At 40.8% G+C, this 20,565-nt stretch overlaps 1 protein-coding gene and 1 long non-coding RNA gene across 5 annotated transcripts; both read right to left on the bottom strand.

The window, feature by feature from the left end:
• Positions 1-728: 728 nt before the first annotated feature.
• On the bottom strand, positions 729-12,954 carry LOC133124826 (uncharacterized). Of its 4 annotated transcripts, none has more exons than XM_061236346.1 (8): positions 12,895-12,954; positions 11,077-11,174; positions 5,941-5,995; positions 5,340-5,606; positions 4,638-4,727; positions 3,341-3,442; positions 2,832-2,918; positions 729-944 (listed from the first exon to the last, which is right to left on the bottom strand). In XM_061236346.1, exons 2-8 carry the CDS (start codon positions 11,128-11,130, stop codon positions 880-882), a joined length of 720 nt encoding a protein of 239 aa, XP_061092330.1. In that variant the 5' UTR covers positions 11,131-11,174; positions 12,895-12,954; the 3' UTR covers positions 729-879. The 4 variants fall into 4 exon arrangements, with proteins under 4 accessions (XP_061092330.1, XP_061092329.1, XP_061092331.1 ...); XM_061236345.1 differs by having other exon boundaries at positions 11,077-11,170; positions 12,895-12,940; XM_061236347.1 differs by lacking the exons at positions 11,077-11,174; positions 12,895-12,954 and adding an exon at positions 10,695-10,830.
• A 4,717-nt stretch (positions 12,955-17,671) lies between these two features.
• Positions 17,672-20,565, bottom strand: LOC133123253 (uncharacterized). The gene is made up of 4 exons (XR_009708212.1): positions 20,222-20,565; positions 19,512-19,601; positions 18,141-18,242; positions 17,672-17,701 (listed from the first exon to the last, which is right to left on the bottom strand). It is a non-coding gene; the product is annotated as an uncharacterized LOC133123253 (long non-coding RNA).

The raw sequence follows: 20,565 nt of genomic DNA, 5'->3' as shown, positions 1-20,565 counted from the left end.
CAAGATATTTTCCTTCACTACACTATATGGCCCGTCCTCTCCATGCTGTAATATTATTAAAAATAAAGTCTATTATGAAACATATTTGCTTTTCCGTGTGCAGTCTGAATTTATTTATAAATGGATAACCCCTAGAGATGAGCCATCTCGTTTCGTTTTCGTATTCTTACTCATTGCTCATTATAGCGGCAGTGAAGCTAAAATTCGAACGCATTTCTTAGATTTTCCCATCCAATCACAAAAGTAGATTGACCATCCACATTCTTGTGTAAATACGATGATGTTTTACTGATCTTCGTGGCAGTTGCCGTACGGGTGTGCGGTACTTATGAAGTGGCATAACCCTGTCGTAAAAGGTTACAAAAAGACAAAAACAATTGAATGGATTTAAAAATTGCATTGACAAAGGCCAAAGAAAATATTACAATGGTGCCAGGCTGGAGGCTGGTTATGGTGCCAGGTTGGAGGCTGGTTGTGGTGGCAGGTTGGAGGCTGGTTATGGTGCCAGGTTGGAGGCTGGTTGTGGTGGCAGGTTGGAGGCTGGTTGTGGTGGCAGGCTGCAGGTTGGTTGAGTCTGCATTTGTTATTGTGATTGTTATGTGATGTGTGACATGATTTCTGTGATTAAAATATTTAAAAATCAATGTCACAATGTTTATTTGTTCATATTAACACAGATTGTTGGATGATTTTGATGACTGTAGTCGGAATTCTTCAGAAGTCAGATGGTGGGCTCCAAATATATAACTTTTTTATATTGCAGAAATTGCAGAATAACATCCCTTTTAAGTTTAGAGTTTAGCGCAGTGTTACCATGGATAATAAGCAGATATGCAGCTCATTTGAACCCTTTTGTTTCTCTTTTTACACTCAATAACTTCAGGGAGAAGTTGTCTCTGTTTTCTGTGTCACTTTGCTTGTGTCTTGTAGAGATTCACGGGTAACTGGAAAGTAAAGAAACATAAAAATAAGTTTTAATTATTACACTTTAGTTTAACCTTGTTTGATTTTCAAATCCCTGTGGTCTGTGACCCAAAATAACTAAAGGCAGTTGAGCTGAAACTTAAAGCCCTAATTTCTCACTCAATTTGTATTTTTGCATGTATTTTATTTTCCTTCATTTAACCAGATTAAATAAGCATAGTGCGATGCTCACTGTGTGCTGCACATGAATCTGATTTTTGAATCAGATTTTGAGGTAAAGACCGTGATGTCACAGATACCAGCAATGCCTTCTGGGCACTTCTGATGAGGGGAACTATGTCATGTTCAGTGGCCTCTCGTGAGCTCAGAATCAGCACAAGACCTTCCTTTAGACTAATCATTGATCTCAACCGCTTTTCATTCAGTTATCTTGATTGACACGCATGCCAACGAGCTGACTAAACAGTTAGCAACACACCGCTTCACCATATTACATCGTAAATTCAATGTATCCGTTAGAAATCCGTTTTAATCAAAAGGTAGCCTAGCCTACACGTAAATAAAGGTACACCAATCTGTTGTCTATCGCGTTAGCTTTCCAGAATAACCAGCAATAACAAAACCTGCGCTTCAAGAATTTTATAATCATACGCATTGCAGATCTGTCCCACTCCGGTCTACGGAGTGAGTGTGAGAGCAGAGAAAGAAGTCTACATGTGCCTGGAAATACCGTAAATCCTCAAATTGTGTCTGGGATTCTATTTGAAGCCGGGCCTCGGATAATAGCCGGGGCCGTGGTCGATTCGGACAAATAAAGGCCGGTCCCCAAATACAAGCCAGCGTAATATTGCCTACCAGTAGGGCTATCAGTCCATGAGCACTAGAGGACATTGTTTCGATTTAACTATATTGTTGGTTGGTTTAATACTGTTGCCAATGAAAAGTCGTCGTCCTACACCATGGGTCTCAAGCTACCAGTCGCTTGCCAAAGGCTGAAGCAGTATACATTTAAACACAATTGTTGCCGCGAGGCATTCCAGCCTTCGAATTTAATAAAAAGTTAATCAGGCAAACTACTTGGCTACGCAATAAGGTTTCCATGTATTAACAGCACAGCGCACGTTCAATGAAAGCGGCTGCCTTGGCTCGCAATAAACAGACGGGTGGAAATCCCGACACTCTTTCAACTACATAAAACTTAACAGTGAACCATCAAATACCCCCCAGATTTCAGTGCCCATCAGTCCCAACATTTAGCAATCGAATCAAACAGTCCAAAAGTAAATTTGCATGTGATTTATTGTGTTTGAGAATATTTTTGCAATAAACTAAGTCTGTTAAAACTGACACTATGACTTACCAAACGGTGTTCCTGATTAGCCTACACTAATTGATTTCTGAACGGTTACAGGAAGTGTTGAACAGTGTTGGCCCACTTTAAGTGTAGCCTTTTACTTTATTTCTAAGAATAAAATTTGAGGATTTACGGTAGTGATGATGAAATGTGCACAATTTCCTCAAATTATAATCATGAAAATAAAAATAAATGCATAAGGCATAGGCTACCGAGCTGCCTAATTGGTGAGAGCTGGCTATGCCTGATGGTACTGAGTATTTTGTGAATTAATTGTTGTATTGATACTCAATGGAAACCAAAGGAAGTGTCTGCCGCTGCTCTGTCATTAAAACAGATTTTTGTGAATTGTATTAATCTTTTAACACGATGTCAAGAAGCTGTGTGTTCATTTCCCATTGATTAGTCATTGATTGTTAATACGCTTGATTGATTTAATCAATGAAAATGAAAGAAACGGGATGAGATCAATGATTGGTTTAAATGAAAGTCTTGTGTCCCAAAACGAGACACCACAGGGCATATTAATTCAGTAATTCACTAGCTCTGTTACCGTAAATGCTGTTGTCCACCTCCACTTCTCGATTTTCAGGTCTCCTCTCTTGGAACCCATGCATGGTAAGGTAGATGTTCTCTGTGTCTGAAAAAGAGGCCAACAAGATTAAGACATGCCGGATCTCTGAAATGCCTTGTTATGCTAATCCCCCACCACCAGTGGCCACTAGTGAGTTAGAAACTGGGGGCTGAAAATGCACCTTCAAATCGATCATTATTTATACCTGTTTCGGTGTGGTAACCTGGATCAACAACCAAACGACCCATTGCTGAATAACCCATAATCATTTTATTTTGTGATAGCCTACTATGCTGTGAAAATGTTTTTATAAAATTCCATTTTGATTTGATTTAAGAAAATGTGCAGCATTTTCATGTGTAATTATACATTTCAAGCTTTTCTGTCATGCCTTGAAGCAGATGGATTTGATTTATATAGGCATAGACAACAATAATTATAATAACAATCATAATAATAATTATAATAAATGGGAATCTTCTACTGACCTACACTGTGCCTTGTTGGCGATCTGTATAACTTCAGCCAGGCCATGGAACATACCAGAACACTGAAGAACAGCCCACACGCGATGCACGCAGGAATGCGACCTGCGTTAGTTTAAATGAGGTGAACACATGCGTTAGGGGAAAACAACTTTATCTCCTCCATACTGCAACAACCCACAACCATGCCTAAGCGTGACACAAACACAACACTGTCACTTCCACAATATGCTGGATTTTTTTGATTGTTTGGGTTTTTTATGTGAAATGTATTTTATATTTTATTACACTCGGAAATGCACATGGAAATGTGCAATCTGATCATCATTTCACCTTGAACCACCTAGGCAAGATGTACAGACACATTATGAAAAACACATTTAGCTGTTTTAGTCTCCAAAGACCTGTGTTAATCTATCTTGCAAACTACCTGTTGTACAGGTCATCAAGGCATTTCTGTCAAGTGCAATATGTACAAATAAGTGTGTTTTTAGCTTGGACCCGATGGGTCCCATAGCACATTTTGGCATGATACTGGGTTGTATTGACAATGTATGAACAGAAATGACAGGTCTGTTTATGATCCAATGCAGAGAATGCATTCATCCGGCCCTGCATCCGTAGCAAACAGAACATTTCAAAATTGTACAAACAGCCCCGGAGAGAGCAGGATTGTGCACACAAATGTAGGGACACGCCCCGATTGATATTGTGCTCGAATGCTTGACCACTGTTAAAGCATCCCAGGATTCTGTGCCTTCTCTTTTTGCCTGTCGATGGTGATGGAAACACACAGTGATTTAGCAGAGCTAACATCAGCATTCACCCATTCAAAAATTATGCATTAAAACATTTTTCAGTGTAGCAATCCTTAATTTCTTAATTAAAAAAATAATACATATATATATATGTGGGTTTGCGTTGTGAAATTTCTCCTCTGCAGGTATATGCTATCTTCCACTGATGGAGCGGAAAGCCCACCAAGTATTCAGTAAAATGTAAAAAAACATCAATAAAATTAGGCTTGACATGTGGCTGAAAATTACCATCTCAAACGATATTTACTTTGGGCAGTCTTCTTTGTCAAAAATGTGCTACCTCTAAAAGTTTAGCTTTTAATGGACATATGGACCATGAATTTTTTTTTTGTGACCACAGATGTTGTCAAATTGACCAAAAAAAAGAAAAGAAAAAAGGATTGAGCCATTTTGGACCCAGCAGCATGTTTGACACAGACGTGCTACCGGGTTGCGATATCAGTTAGCATTCACATCGGTAGCTCTCTGGTTGTGAACTGTACCTCTGCACCTTCGGACAGTGGTCCTGCAGGCCAGAAGGGTATGTCCGTCTAACGTGCAGGAAGAGCGGATCTCTGGCTGGGAAACGGCGTCTAAAAAGACATGGGAACAAACAACCACAACCACAACCACAGGTGGAAACGTAGGCCAGTGATGCATGACAATGGTGTTTTTCGACAGACAAGTGGGAAATTCAGTTGGAAAAACAAAACAACATTTGATGTGAATTCAGAAGAATCTTCTACTCCTGATTTGGACAATGGCTGTAGACTGCATGCACACTGCATTGTTCAGGATTGAAAACAGGAAACTGATGTGGTCAACACCAAGTTATTATCACTCGGCAAGCAACACACTTCTGAGCTGCAACAATAGTGCCGGCTTGCATTGAGGCAGTGAAGGGGAAGCCAATACTACTCAAATTAATGCTATTTAAAAATAATCTCAAGGTTATTTTTCTTTATCTTGGTTCTTGGGGTAATTGTGGTTATTTGCCCTTTTCTGTTACAGAAGGACAGTAAAAATTGATGTGACTATTCTCGCATCAAATTTTGTCTAAAGAGCAAGGTGCAATCAAATATCACAGTAATGCCATGTCACAGAATTCTTTTTTTCAGTGTTGGTCATCTGTAAGAATAGAGGTGGCAATATAACTAACCTCAATTAGTAATTATTTAAAAATAATTAACTTTCAAAAACCATACCTATTATGATGAGCTCAATGTCGGTTTTCGAAATCCTACGGCCAGAACAGTTAAACAATTCCACTGTATAATTTCCTGTGTGACTTTTATTGGCTGTTTCTATTAGCAGTGATCCGTTTTCAAAAATCACACATTCGCTAGAGTTAGAAATCTTCTTGTTTGCTTTTATCCATCGAGCATCTGTCATATCTCCTCTTGTCCTGGCAGGGTGCAAAAGTACGGCGTCCCCAACTTGTCTGACCTCTCTGGATGCGCTCTGTGCCATGGCTGGATTAGGAATAAATTAGGAACATGACTTGGTAATTGAGATGTAGTTCATTTAATGAGAAATCATCATTACTGAAAACGACTATTTTAAAAACAAATTTCATTTGCATTTTCCAATACTAACTTGAAGAGGGCTTTCCAAAACAAAAACATACTAGTGGCTTTGATGATGATTATAATAATACAATTCAATAAATGTTGATAATACTTTTGCAACTTGCAACACTTTCACTGTGAAGCCCAAGTGTTTCACATACATGCTCACGGCTGCCAATTCATAAGAAAACTGTTCTAAATGGAAATAAACATTAGAAAAAAAGTAAATCTGACTTACCATGTTGTGCCCAGATACACAGACTCATAATGTGAAGGATGAGTCTTTTCACCAACTGTAAATAGCGTGCAGTGGAGAGAGAATCCATACTCATGCATCGAAGCTGTGGCTGGGGTGTGAAACAGCTACCACTCAACATCAAGCGTTCTTATTTCTCTATTCTTGTAGTGTAACTACTACAAATGTGTGCGTGGTGTGTGTGGGTGTGATATGTGTGAGGGGGGGGAGAGCCTCATCATGGCCATTAGAGGTGGTAAGATGCAGATCAACCTCAGGCTACAAAACCATATGCAGAATTCATGCACACTAGTAGGTAACACTTAACTAAATGTAGTAAATAGAATGAAAAATAAATAAACAAATAAGTAAACACATAAATAAATAGGAAATCAGGAAAATAGTTTTTTAAATTTCTTTTGCTGTGAGGTATGTCCTTGTCTAAACACTACAGCTGGAGACAGGTCGCCTCCTGTCCATTCTGCATGCGTATCAAACCCACTGCTCATTGGCTGCCCACCAACCAATGGCCCCCCGATTGGTTCGAATTTAAGTTGATGATGCATGCTCTCCAACTCACCGGCACCATACACCCCTGTGCTGGGCAGAGCCTTGTTGCTTTCAGGACAAAAAGTTCTAAATTATATACTTAGAAAATTATGACTTTTTGGGACATGTCTTTGAATATTGGACTGCGATTCAGGACACTAATTCACTCGGTGTCTCAGGCCCAGAGGAGGACGCATGCTGAGTTGTTAAACACGATTAAGCGCACCAGCCAGGGTGCAAGAACACTCCTGTTGCTGAGGCTCATAGAGCAGGAAATGCCACCTAGAACCACAAGGTTAATTCTGCCTTTAAGAAACCAACATCAGTGAATCACTCTGCTTGAGTGTCTCTGTGTGTGTGTGTGTGTGTGTGTGTGGTGTGTGTGTGTGTGTCTCTGTCTGTCTGGTTTTTCTTTTGCAACTACAGTGGACTGGAGTATGTCACACCAATCAGGACTAGACATAACACGAAAATGACAGTAAAAGTAATTAGTGTAACTACTACAACCATTACACAAGGTTGAATGTGGTTATACCTACTAGCAAAACGCTGCAAAATGTACATGCAGTTAAACTACTCCCCCGACACTATTGGTCTCTGCTACAGATGAAACGCCCCCAATAGATGAAGTTCCAATCAACAGGAAATGGATTCACCATTACATGACCTTTTACATTAACGGCATTTGGCAGATGCTCTTATCTGATGGTGGTAAGCTGGGGCTGACTCTTTAACTGCTTGGAAGGCTAGCACCAATGTCCATGATAGGCAGCCAGTGGAGGGAAGTAAGCAGGGGGGTGACATGCAAATGTTTGGGAAGGTTGAAGACCAGACGAGCTGCTGCATTCTTGATGAGTTGGAGGGGTCTGATGGCGGATGCTGGGAGGCCAGCCAGGAGAGTTGCAGTAGTCCAGGAGGGGCAAAACCATTGCTTGGACCAGGAGCTGGGTCGAGTAGGGGGTGAGAAAGAGGTGGATTCTCCGTAGGTTGTATAGGAAGAACCTGCATGACCGGGTCACCGCCGCAATGTTCTCTGAGAGGGACAGTCTGCTGTCCATCACCACACCATGGTTCCTTGCATATAGTGATGGCGTCAGTGAGGTATCTCCAAGGGAAATGGAGAGATCCAGATGGGGAGAGGTAAGAGCAGGAATTAAGATTATTTCAGTCTTACCTGGGTTGAGCTTTAGGTGGTGGTTGTCCATCCAGCTCTGGATGTCACTCAGGAAAGCAGAGATGCAGGCTGAAACCTGTGTGCCAGATGGTGGGAATGATAAGAAGAGTTGGGTATTATCAGCGTAGCAGTGGTAGGATAGACCATGAGCAGTGATAACGGGGCCAAGGGAATGAGTGTAAAGAGAGAAAAAAAGTGGGCCTAGGACTGAGCCCAGGGGAACTCCTGTGGCAAGTGGCCGAGGTGTCGATACTGTATCAGCCCAGGCAACCTGGAAGGAACGACCAGAGAGGTAGGAATCCAGTTTAGGCCTGTGCCACAGATCCCTGTTGCTGACAGGGAGGACAGGAGGATGGAGTGATCCACAGTGTCAAAGGCAGCAGAGGGATCTAGAAGAATGAGGGCAGAGGAGAGGGAGGCTGCTTGTGCGGCATGGAGTGATTCACTGACGGAGAGGAGTGCGGTCTCCGTCGAGTGGCCAGATCTGAAGCCAGACTGACGGGGGTCTCACAGGTTGTTCTTAGAAAAGAAGGAAGTTGATCATTCGATTGTTTTAGTTAGAAAAGGAAGAAGAGATACTGGGCAGTAGTTCTGGATGATGGAGGAATCCAGGGTAGGCTTTTTAAGCAGCGGGGTCATGTGGGCCCTCTTGGAGGATGATGGAAAACAGCCAGGGAGGAGTTCACGAGGGCTGTGAAAAATGGGAGGATGTCAGGTGTGATTGTCTGGAGGAGAGAAGAGGGGATAGGGTCAAGCGCACAGGTTGTAGGGGGTGGGAGAGCAGGAGTTGAGAGAAACATCAGAGTCTGTAACGGGAGAGAAAGTGGAAAAGGAAGGGATGGGCCTAGAGGGGGGAGGGGCACAGAGAGGGGGGGCGGTGGTTGCAAAGGATCTGCGGATGTCTGTGACCTTCTCATCGAGAAAATCTGCAAAGTGCCAACCATTCCAGGCTGGCAAGTTTCAGCGGGATTTAGATCCATGTTACGGTAAACCTGGTGTAGAAACTGGTGCGACACACTGTTGATTCAACTCTAATAGAGTGTATACGAGTCCAGTAAGGAGCATACTCTGTACTAGAAGAGTTGATTTAACACTGAACACTTTACACTGAAGGAGTTGAACAGAGAAATGAAAACGTGTGTTGAACTGTGTGCCTTGCAGGAAATGAGGTCAAAATGAAGTAATGGTGTATTCATGTTCCTCATAGTGCACAGGATGTGAAATTGTTACAGGTAGAAGTGAAGCATCCTTTTATTCATGAAGACAGGTGTTCAACAATTCAACAAAATTAACATTTAAAAAAATATTTATAAAATATTTTTTATATTATAATATAAAAATGTATTTATACACTAAAATATTCAGGAAACTCTCTGGATGTCTGGATTAACATTCTGTAGCTTTGTTGAATTTGACTTGTAGTGTGACTTGCACAGTTTTATGGCAGTGAAGTTACTGTAGACCTATTAAATATAATTGGCATATTCAGATTTTCGATAATATACTTTGAAATGTGGACAAAACGAAGGCACATTTTTGCCAAACCAGTGACGGTAATTCCTGAATAAAAATGCAATTAGAGCAGAATGCAGAATGAGGTCTCGAAAGCACAGGCAAAAATTTAAGGTACAATAGCTCCATTTTGGACTTCTAACAGTCAAGAGAGGAATTGATTCAACAAACACGCTCAAACCACAACACTGTTTATCACACTCCTTCTCTGTGAACACACTGACACGCCATTGGCCGTGACAATTAGAACACATTTTCAACCAATGAGCCTGAATTATTGTACAGCTGTGCAATGTTTTGGTACAGAGTGCCGGCCCGTCAACTGTATACTTTGAAATCTGAATTTAAGGACTATAAACACAGGCAGAGGGTGGGTCAACATGTCAGTGAGCCCTTTTCAATAATATGAAGGGATTTACAATGGTCTTGTAACAATGTTTTAACACAACCTACTGTTCCTTTAAAAGTGGAAAGTATGATATGTCGGTTAATTTTAGTTTAGGTTAAACCACATCCTTCTCCGCAGGCCTCTGTCTCTGTCACAAAACACATCCATTTGCACTCGAGATGGACCACCCCCTGACAAGAGTAAGTCTGCATTCAGCCACCATGGCTAAAATGCTAAAGAAATAACAATGATAAATACATCCTTTAAGATTCACAATAATAATTGAATCGTGGGTATTTTACAGATTTCTTTATCTTACTGAGTGACACAGCTTTTTGCAATATTTCATGGCATCCGTAGCATGTAGTATTTACACAGCTGGATATAGAGTAGACTCCTTAATATTTGGACAATGACTGTAATAAAATGGCTGCAATTCCTACATGGTTCATACCGTATGGATGTAAATATCCTAAAGCTGACTGCCTCTACTGTAACCTCATTGTTTTCAAATCCATTGTTATCAAATCCAAATCCCGCCAAAAAAACATGCATGAATACAAGAATTCATATTTTTTTATTATACACTGATTATCAATTATAATAATAATAATAATAACTAGAGATGTGCATTTTCCTCGAGTGTGATTGCGGCAAATCAGGGGGCTGTTGCTACTACTTCTAATACATGGTGTTTAAATTTTTGCATTTACAAGCTGGAGTCCAGTTGAAAGTGGTGACTGTTGATATCATATGTTGATGTATAATACATGTAGAGAGTAAAGGCACTTAAAAAAAACGTGTTAAAATATTTTCATTCCAACTGTCTCCACTGCAGAAACTGAACACACATTCATTTCTACGGGATTTCACTGGGAAACTTTAAATATTTGTTTTGGGACCAAGGTGGACATTTTCCAGTTGGTTTGGTGTTGACATCTCAAAAACTGTGGGAGGAATAGGCGGACAAAAAACCAGCGGAATAATGAATCAAACTTAACCACGTGGCCGTTGGTGTGTGTGTGTGCGTGTGTGAATATGTGTGTGTGAATGGGTGAATGAGAGGCACCAATTGTAAAGCGCTTTGGAAAAGGGCGCTATATAAATATAGTCCATTCACAATAGTAAATTTACCATTAACAGTTACCCCTCTGCTCACCAGGGCAGTGCAGTTTTGGGGGAGGGCTGGTCTCGGTGCTGCCACACAGACGAGCTCCCACTGATCTGCAACCCTCACAGCCACAGAGCGGCCCCCCAAGACTGGTGTTCATGCCCAGCCCGGCACAGCCCACCTGAATGTCACCCCCACCTCACATCCACCCACCCACAGTTACACCCCCCACTCTCTACCTCACACCTCACATCCACCCACCCAAAGTTACACCGCCCACTCTCTACCTCACACCTCACATCCACCCACCCAAAGTTACACCGCCCACTCTCTACCTCACACCTCACATCCACCCACCCAAAGTTACACCGCTCACTCTCTACCTCACACCTCACATCCACCCACCCAACACGTGACCAGGCTGGTGACCAGAATCAGGAGGGGGTGCCAGGCTGTCATGGCTGCGTATGGTTCTTCCACCCGCTACTGAGGCTCCTGTCTGTCTGTTCAATTAATAAAGCATAGAATTAGTCTTCCAATAAGTCTCATTTGTTCAATCATGCAATCCCCCAAACAACTCAAAACAATAGAGTCTATACCAACTGGAGCATACACTGTTTGACATTGGAATGGAAATTTGGCACTTGGGACCCAACCCACATAATCAGCTGTGCTGCTCATCCCACAAACGCATGATCCTTACAAATGGGACATCGTTGTAAAGGGAAATGAGCAGGCTTTCCAATGATATAAGACACAATAATACAGTGACACCAGAGACATGATCAACCAAACACAAATTTCCAAACTTTTTTGGAGGAGTTTATTTGACTACACTAAGCAGGGGGCAGTGTGGGGTTACGGGCCAGGGCTTGAAGCACCCTTTCAGGTCCCAGCCACCAGGCCACAGGCTGTCCCTGACCTCCTCAGACCAACAGATCGCGTTATGGAGGCATTCATACACACTATGAGAAAAACATGGTTCTGAATGGGTTCTTTAGCTTGATTCCGTGGCAGAATCCTTTTCACTTCTCTGTCATAGGTGTGAAGTGTGAAAGCTACCAGACAAAAAAAAAACATTTTGCCCAATAAAGAACCCTTTACCTAGATATGGCAATTCTATGTAATCACTACTGGAAACATTTTCAGGATAAAATTCATTTCCATGCAAGCACATCCATTTACATTGAAAATGGGCAACAATATAATTTGTCACATGCGCAACTTTGGCCCTTGATCTATCCCAAGACACATGACCCCTTTCATGTTGCATACTTTATTTGGATTAGTAAAACTACTGTTTTAATTTGTGTTTCTGCTATTGGGAATTGATTCTCACCTTGTACCTCCAACTAACTGTGTTCACTTCAGGGCGACATGGCTCAGGCAGTAAGAGCAGTCGTCTGGCAGTCAGAGGGTTGCTGGTTCGAACCCCTGCCAGGGCTGTGTCAAAGTGTCCCTGAGCAAGACACCTAATCCCCAATTACTCATGACGAGCTGGTCAGTGCCTTGCATGGCAGCCAATCGCCGTCGGTGTGTCGGAGTGTGAGTGTATGGGTGAATGAGGAGCATCAATTGTACAGCGCTTTGGATAAAGGCGCTATATACATGCCAACCATATACCATTCTCTGAACATGCAGTTCATCATGCCCCTTGGTTCTGTAAGCTTCATGATTATATATTTAGTTCTTTACTTTATGCAGCTGCAGTGCCCCGTTTGTGGAAAGATCGGTTCTGTTTCCTGAGACCGCAAACGTTGTCCAGTTTTACTCTTGCCACAATACGGATTTTCCTAATCCATAGCACAGCAGATACATCAAAAGAAATCAAAGTAAAGAAGTAAATGAAACCATCTCTTGGCCAGTTCTGCAAAATACCACTCGCTCCACAAATAGCTTAAAACAAACAAACAAATAAATAAATACATTAAAATACCACATGGGAGGGGGGTAAAAGGAAACATTGATGACTTAGAAATGTGAGATTTAGCCTCTCAACCCACACGTTGCTTTACAGCTCAGCTCCTGTTTGTCTGGTGACCATGTCATGAATTCAGTGCATTTGCTAGAACTGACCCCACATATTAGCATACAACTCATATGCTATATTACAGCTAATGTGTTGCACGTCAGCTATTAAGCATCAATTAATGAAATGGTCATGTCAATGGGCAGAGAGAGATTGAGCGATACCGTCACATGGCGAAGGAAGCGCAGACTCACGTTGTGCAAAGCTGCAGAGCTTCCGGACAGGAGCGGGAGGATTGCGAGCTGAAATTGGGCCCCAGCTGCCATGCTGCAGAGAACAGAAGAAGAAGACGGAGCACGTGACTGAAAAAGGACCAAGTACGGACGTTGCTCCATGACGTCACAGACCCTCAGAAAGCGCCCAGGTTCACGGCCGCCATTTTGTGTTGGCTTTGTGTCTCTGCTTCTATTGGCTACATGTGTCCCTTACCTCGCCGTGTTCTAAAAACCACAATGTTAGCACTCCGAGCAGTGTCTTAAAAATATAATTTAAGTTGAAATTTATAGATATATTGATTTATTATTTTCTTATATGTCCGATAATAACTTTTTCATGAAAAGGTGAACGTATGCATGCTTAATGCCTATTTAGTTCCGAGCGAATTTTCAGTTACATTCAAAGGTTATAATATCATTTTAAAGATCTATGTTAAGAGGGTGACGGAACAACACACCAGAATATGACAAAAACAAGCCATTCAGCCCATCGCGAATCATTAGATGAGTTATGCTAATTGTGTTTTGCAACAACCGCTTTCACAAAATATGTCGAAGGACAGAGCACGTGTTATACTTTAAATAACTATCCATGTGGATCCTGATAAACGTTTAATCAATTGACAATAGCCTAAACATTTCATTCCGTGGTTGGACTAAACTAGTACCATCTTTTCACAGAAATGACAAGCGTATATTAGAACCTTGAAACGTGCGTTTTTCAGAGGATGAAAACATTTCACTACATAGTTTTTCTTCTGATTCCGAATAAAGGATTTAAATAGGTTTGTCCCACGTGTTTCGGAAATGGAGACAGGGAAAGGCCGTACGCTGGGTGTAGGTTACAGGTTACAGCCGGGGGTTTACCTCCCCCTACTGGACTCTTTAGGAAAGATTAATTTTCTGTTACCTGTCTGCCAAACAAACGTCTTACGACTGCAATAACGGATTATATCGGTTCGGCTAAATGTTTATAAAAACGCGAAAGGACTGCAATAGATGCAAAGTTTCAAGTTGTTCATTTTGCGCAGTATTGCGATGCTAAAGCATCCGTTAAAAAACTTAAGCATAATTCGTTGAAATGGCCTCATGACAAATTAAATATAGAATATACAGTAATCGCTGTTTCATAAATATGAAGTCACCTTACGTAACACCGAACACCAATTCGATAACTATTAGTCTACTTTCCATTCTAAACTTATGCGTACATGAATGCTCATAGCACTTTGGGGTGAAACAACGGTGGCACATAGTTTAGAGAAATAAATGCCCTTAAATGTGCCGATTCAATTGATGTAATAAACTTAAAAACATTAAACCTCGGAGTTGCGCGGACAATGCGCTTATGATTAACCTAACGCTGTTGCCCAATAGAATGTTTTAAAGAATGGACGTGACGCTGAAGATTCTGCTTCAAACAACATTCAGTCATACAGGGAAAGATGCAACCGACCCGTATGACGTCATCTACCTCTCAAGGTGAGCTTCGCTCTATGACGTAACACTCCGAATAATGTCAATATTCGTTGGCCTATATATACCACGAAGTTATGGAAATAACTTATCGAACAATTTAGTTATGGAAAACATAATGGAGATTGTTCATCAGTACGTAAATGCAAATTTACAGAAAACTGTAAGTAGCTCCATCTACACTCTACACTCAAGAAAGCTGAAAGCTTGTACATATGTACTTTTCATAATTATTCATGCAAAATGCGAATGATCTGTTTTTCTGTATGGAATAGAGTAATGTTTTCAGAGCTGAAACATAGTTGTAAAAACCTTAAAGAAGAGATACAAATATTGAAAGGAGTTTTTAATTATTTATCCTAAAGCCTCATGAATTTTAGGCAATGATAATCCAGAGAGCCCTTACCTCCAGGCCTGGAGATATTTGTTATTTCTGTGTCCAATGGAAATTACCAATGTGTGGATTCTTTGGAAACAAATTCTGAAAAGTATAACTGAGGACTTGTGTGTTTGTGCATGTTGATAATGCTGGACATTATGGCTTAATGATTTTGGGCAGAGAGGGGAACAGGCAATGGAGGACTCTCTGGCCCAGCTGGAGAAGGCCCTCAAGGAGGTGATGGAGAGGGGAGGTGGAGAGGGAGGTGGCCCGGAGGCTGGCTCCATTTGAGGAGCGACTCCAGAAGATGGAAGCGTTCATCCGCATTCAGGTAAATCTTTAGAAACTCTAAAGCCTGTAATATGTCTGAATGTTCTTAAGTGTACTTTAGTCAGGTTTCCCATGGGTCTGTATGCAATAACGGTGTTACAAGGTTTTTTAAAAAACCCAGAAATGCAAAGGCTAAATCAAACTTGTTTGGAAGCCATTATTAATTTCATCACAGCTGTCATCCAAAACAATACATTTTAAGCGCAAAAGGATATAAATTGATATTTGCCATGGGTTGTATCTTACCTTTGCAGGAAGGTTTTGCAAGGTATTTCCAGGGTGAGATGGCTCAGGCAGTAAGAGCAGTCGTCTGCCAGTCGGAGGGTTGCCGGTTCGATCCCCCGCCCGGGCTGTGTCGAAGTGTCCCTAAGCAAGACACCTAACCCCCAAATGCTCCTGACGAGCTGTTCGGGGCCTTGCATGGCAGCCAATCACCGTTGGTGTGAATGGGTGTATGAATGGGTGAATGGAGAAGCATCAATTGTACAGCGCTTTGGAAAAAGACGCTATATAAATGCCTGCCATTTACACTATATGGCCGGTCCTCCCCCATGCTGTAATATTATTAGAAATAAAGTCTATTATGAAACATATTTGCTTTTCCGTGCAGTCTGAATTTATTCATACTCATTGCTCATTATAGCGGCAGTGAAGCTAAAATTCGAACGCATTTCTTAGATTTTTCCCATCCAACCACAAAAGTAGATCGACCATCCACATTCTTGTGTAAATACGATGAGCATTTTAAGTGTTTGATGATGTTTTATTGATCCTCGTGGCAGTTGCCGTACGGGTGTGCGGTACTTATGAAGTGGGATAACTCTGTCGTAAAAGGTTACAAAAAGACAAAAAACAATTGAATGGATTTAAAAATTGCATTGACAAAGGCCCATGAAAATATTACAATGGTGCCAGGCTGGAGGCTGGTTATGGTGCCAGGTTGGAGGCTGGTTGTGGTGGCAGGTTGGAGGCTGGTTGTGGTGGCAGGTTGGAGGCTGGTTGTGGTGGCAGGCTGCAGGTTGGTTGAGTCTGCATTTGTTATTGTGATGTGATTGTTATGTGATGTGTGACATGATTTCTGTGATTAAAATATTTCAAAATCAATGTCAAAATGTTTATTTGTTCATATTAACACAGATTGTTGGATGATTTTGATGACTGTAGTCGGAATTCTTCAGAAGTCAGATGGTGGGCTCCAAATATAGAACTTTTTTTATATTGCAGAAATTGCAGAATAACATCCCTTTTAAGAATGTAGAGTTTAGCGCAGTGTTACCATGAATATATAGCAGATATGCAGCTCATTTGAACCCTTTTGTTTCTGTTTTTACACTCAATAACTTCAGGGAGAAGTCTCTGTTTTCTGTGTCACTTTGCTTGTGTCTTGTAGAGATTCACAGGTAACTGGAAAGTAAAGAAACATAAAAATAAGTTTTAATTATTACACTTTAGTTTAACCTTGTTTGATTTTCAAATCCCTGTGGTCTGTGACCCAAAATATCTAAAGGCAGTTGAGCTGAAACTTAAAGCCCAAATTTCTCACTCAATTTGTATTTTTGCATGTATTTTATTTTCCTTCATTTAACCAGATTAAATAAGCATAGTGCGATGCTCACTGTGTGCTGCACATGAATCTGATTTTTGATTCAGATTTTGAGGTAAAGACCGTGATGTCACAGATGCCAGCAATGCCTCCTGGGCACTTCTGATGAGGGGAACTATGTCATGTTCAGTGGCCTCTCGTGAGCTCAGAATCAGCACAAGACCTTCCTTTAGACTAATCATTGACCTCAACCGCTTTTCATTCAGTTCTCTTGATTGACACGCATGCCAACGAGCTGACTAAACAGTTAGCAACGCACCGCTTCACCATATTACATCGTAAATTCAATGTAACCGTTAGAAGTCCGTTTTAATCAAAAGGTAGCCTAGCCTACACGTAAACAAAGGTACACCAATCTGTTGTGTACCGCGTTAGCTTTCCAGAATAACCAGCAAAAACAAAACCTGCGCTTCAAGAATTTTATAATCTATGTTTATCATCTACGCATTGCAGATCTGTCCCACTCCGGTCTACGGAGTGAGTGTGAGTGCAGAGAAAGAAGTCTAAGTGTCTGCAAATAGTGATGATGAAATGTGCACTATTTCCTCAAATTATAAGAATGAAAATAAAAATAAATGCATAAGGCATAGGCTACCGAGCTGCCTAATTGGTGAGAGCTGAGTATTTTGTGAATTAATTGTTAAATTGATACTCAATGGAAATCAAAGGAAGTGTCTGCCACTGCTCTGTGATTAAAACAGATTTTTGTAAATTGTATTTATCATTTAACACTATGTCAAGAAGCTGTGTATTCATTTCCCATTGATTAGTCATTGATTGTTAATACGCTTGTTAACCAATGAAAATGAAAGAAACGGGATGAGATCAATGATTGGTTGAAATGAAAGTTTTGTGTCCCAAAACGAGACACCACAGGGCATATTAATTCAGTAATTCACTAGCTCTGTTACCGTAAATGTTGTTGTCCACCTCCATTTCTCGATGTTCAGGTCTCCTCTCTTGGAACCCCTGCATGGAAAGGTAGATGTTCTCTGTGTCTGAAAAAGAGGCCAACAAGATTAAGACATGCCGGATCTCTGAAATGCCTTGTTATGCTAATCCCCCACCACCAGTGGCCACTAGTGAGTTAGAAACTGGGGGCTGAAAATGCACCTTCAAATCGATCATTATTTATACCTGTTTCGGTGTGGTTACCTGGATCAACAACCAAACGACCCATTGCTGAATAACCCATAATCAGTAAGTACAGCTGACAATTTCCATTTTATTTTGTGATAGCCTACTATGCTGTGATGTTTTTATAAAATTCCATTTTGATTTGATTTAAGAAAATGTGCAGCATTTTCATGTGTAATTATACATTTCAAGCTTTTCTGTCGTGCCTTGAAGCAGATGGATTACATTTTTATACGCATAGACAATAATAATTATGATAACAATAATAATAATAATAATAAATGGGAATCTTCTACTGACCTACACTGTGCCTTGTTGGCGTCCGGTATAACTTCAGCCAGGCCAAGGAACATACCAGAACACTGAAGAACAGCCCACACACGATGCACACAGGAATGCGACCTGCGTTAGTTTAAATGAGGTGAACACATGCGTTAGGGGAAAACAACTTTATCTCCTCCATACTGTAACAACCCACAACCATGCCTAAGCGTGACACAAACACAACACTGTCACTTCCACAATATGCTGGATTTTTTTGATTGTTTGGGTTTTTTATGTGAAATGTATTTCATACTTTATTACACTCGGTAATGCACATGGAAATGTGCAATCTGATCATCATTTCACCTTGAACCACCTAGGCAAGATGTACAGACACATTATGAAAAACACATTTAGCTGTTGTAGTCTCCAAAGACCTGTGTTGATCTATCTTGCAAACGACCTATTGTACAGATCATCAAGGAATTTCTGTCAAGTGCAATATGTACAAATAAGTGTGTTTTCAGCTTGGACCAGATGGGTCCCATAGCACATTTTGGCATGATACTGGGTTGTATTGACAATGTATGAACAGAACTGACAGGTCTGTTTATGATCCAATGCAGAGACTGCATTCATCCGGCCCTGCATCCATAGCAAACAGAACATTTCTAAATTGTACAAACAGCCCCGGAGAGAGCAGGATTGTGCACACAAATGTAGGGACACGCCCCGATTGATATTGTGCTCGAATGCTTGACCACTGTTCAAGCATCCCAGGATTCTGTGCCTTCTCTTTTTGCCCGTCGATGGTGATGGAAACACACAGTGATTTAGCAGAGCTAACATCAGCATTCACCCATTCAAAAATGTATGCATTAAAACCTTTTTCAGTGTAGCAATCCTTAATTTGTTAATTAAAAAAAATAATACATATATATATATATATATATATATATTTATATATATATATATATATATATAATATATTTGTCGCAATATCAATTAAATGGGTTTGCGTTGTGAAATTTCTCCTCTGCAGGTATATGCTATCTTCCACTGATGGAGCGGAAAGCCCACCAAGTATTCAGTAAAATGTAAAAAAACATCAATAAAATTAGGCTTGACATGTGGCTGAAAATTACCATCTCAAACGATATTTTTGGTTGTCTTTGGGCAGTCTTCTTTGTCAAAAATGTGCTACCTCTAAAAGTTTAGCTTTTAATGGACATATGGACCATGAATTTTTTTTTTTGTGACCACAGATGTTGTCAAATTGACCAAAAAAAAGAAAGGAAAAAAGGATTGAGCCATTTTGGACCCAGCAGCATGTTTGACACAGACGTGCTACCGGGTTGCGATATCAGTTAGCATTCACATCGGTAGCTCTCTGGGTGTGAACTGTACCTCTGCACCTTCGGACAGTGGTCCTGCTGGCCAGAAGGGTATGTCCGTCTAACGTGCAGGAAGAGCAGATCTCTGGCTGGGAAACGGCGTCTAAAAAGACATGGGAACAAACAACCACAACTACAACCACAGGTGGAAACGTAGGCCAGTGATGCATGACAATGGTGTTTTTCTACAGACAAGTGGGAAATTCAGTTGAAAAAACAAAACAACATTTGATGTGAATTCAGAAGAATCTTCTACTCCTGATTTGGACAATGGCTGTAGCCTACATGCACACTGTATTGTTCAGGACTGAAAACAGGAAACTGATGTGGTCAACACCAAGTTATTATCACTCGGCAAGCAACACACTCCTGAGCTGCAACATTAGTGCCGGCTTGCATTGAGGCAGTGAAGGGGAAGCCAATACTACTCAAATGAATGCTATTTAAAAATAATCTCAAGGTTATTTTTCTCTATCTTGGTTCTCGGGGTCTTTTTATAATTGTGGTTAATTGCCCTTTTCTGTTACAGAAGGACAGTAAAAATTGATGTGACTATTCCCGCATCAAATTTTGTCTAAAGAGCAAGGTGCAATCAAATATCACAGTAATGCCATGTCACAGAATTCATTTTTTCAGTGTTGGTCATCTGTAAGAATAGAGGTGGCAATATAACTAACCTCAATTAGTAATTATTTAAAGATAATTCACTTTCAAAAACCATACCTATTATGATGAGCTCAATGTCGGTTTTCGAAATCCTACGGCCAGAAGGCTGAAACAATTCCACTGTATAATTTCCTGTGTGACTTTTATTGGCTGTTTCTATTAGCAGTGATCCGTTTTCAAAAATCACACATTCGCTAGAGTTAGAAATCTTCTTGTTTGCTTTTATCCAGCGAGCATCTGTCATATCTCCTCTTGTCCTGGCAGGGTGCAAAAGTACGGCGTCCCCAACTTGTCTGACCTCTCTGGATGCATTCTGTGACATGGCTGGATTAGGAATAAATTAGGAACATGACTTGGTAATTGAGATGTAGTTCATTTAATGAGAAATCATAATTACTGAA

The sequence above is a fragment of the Conger conger genome, chromosome 3, assembly GCF_963514075.1.
Source record: "Conger conger chromosome 3, fConCon1.1, whole genome shotgun sequence".
Lineage (NCBI taxonomy): Eukaryota > Metazoa > Chordata > Actinopteri > Anguilliformes > Congridae > Conger > Conger conger.
The sequence above is the reverse complement of the archived record's forward strand: the minus strand, read 5'-3'. Positions and strand labels throughout refer to the sequence as shown.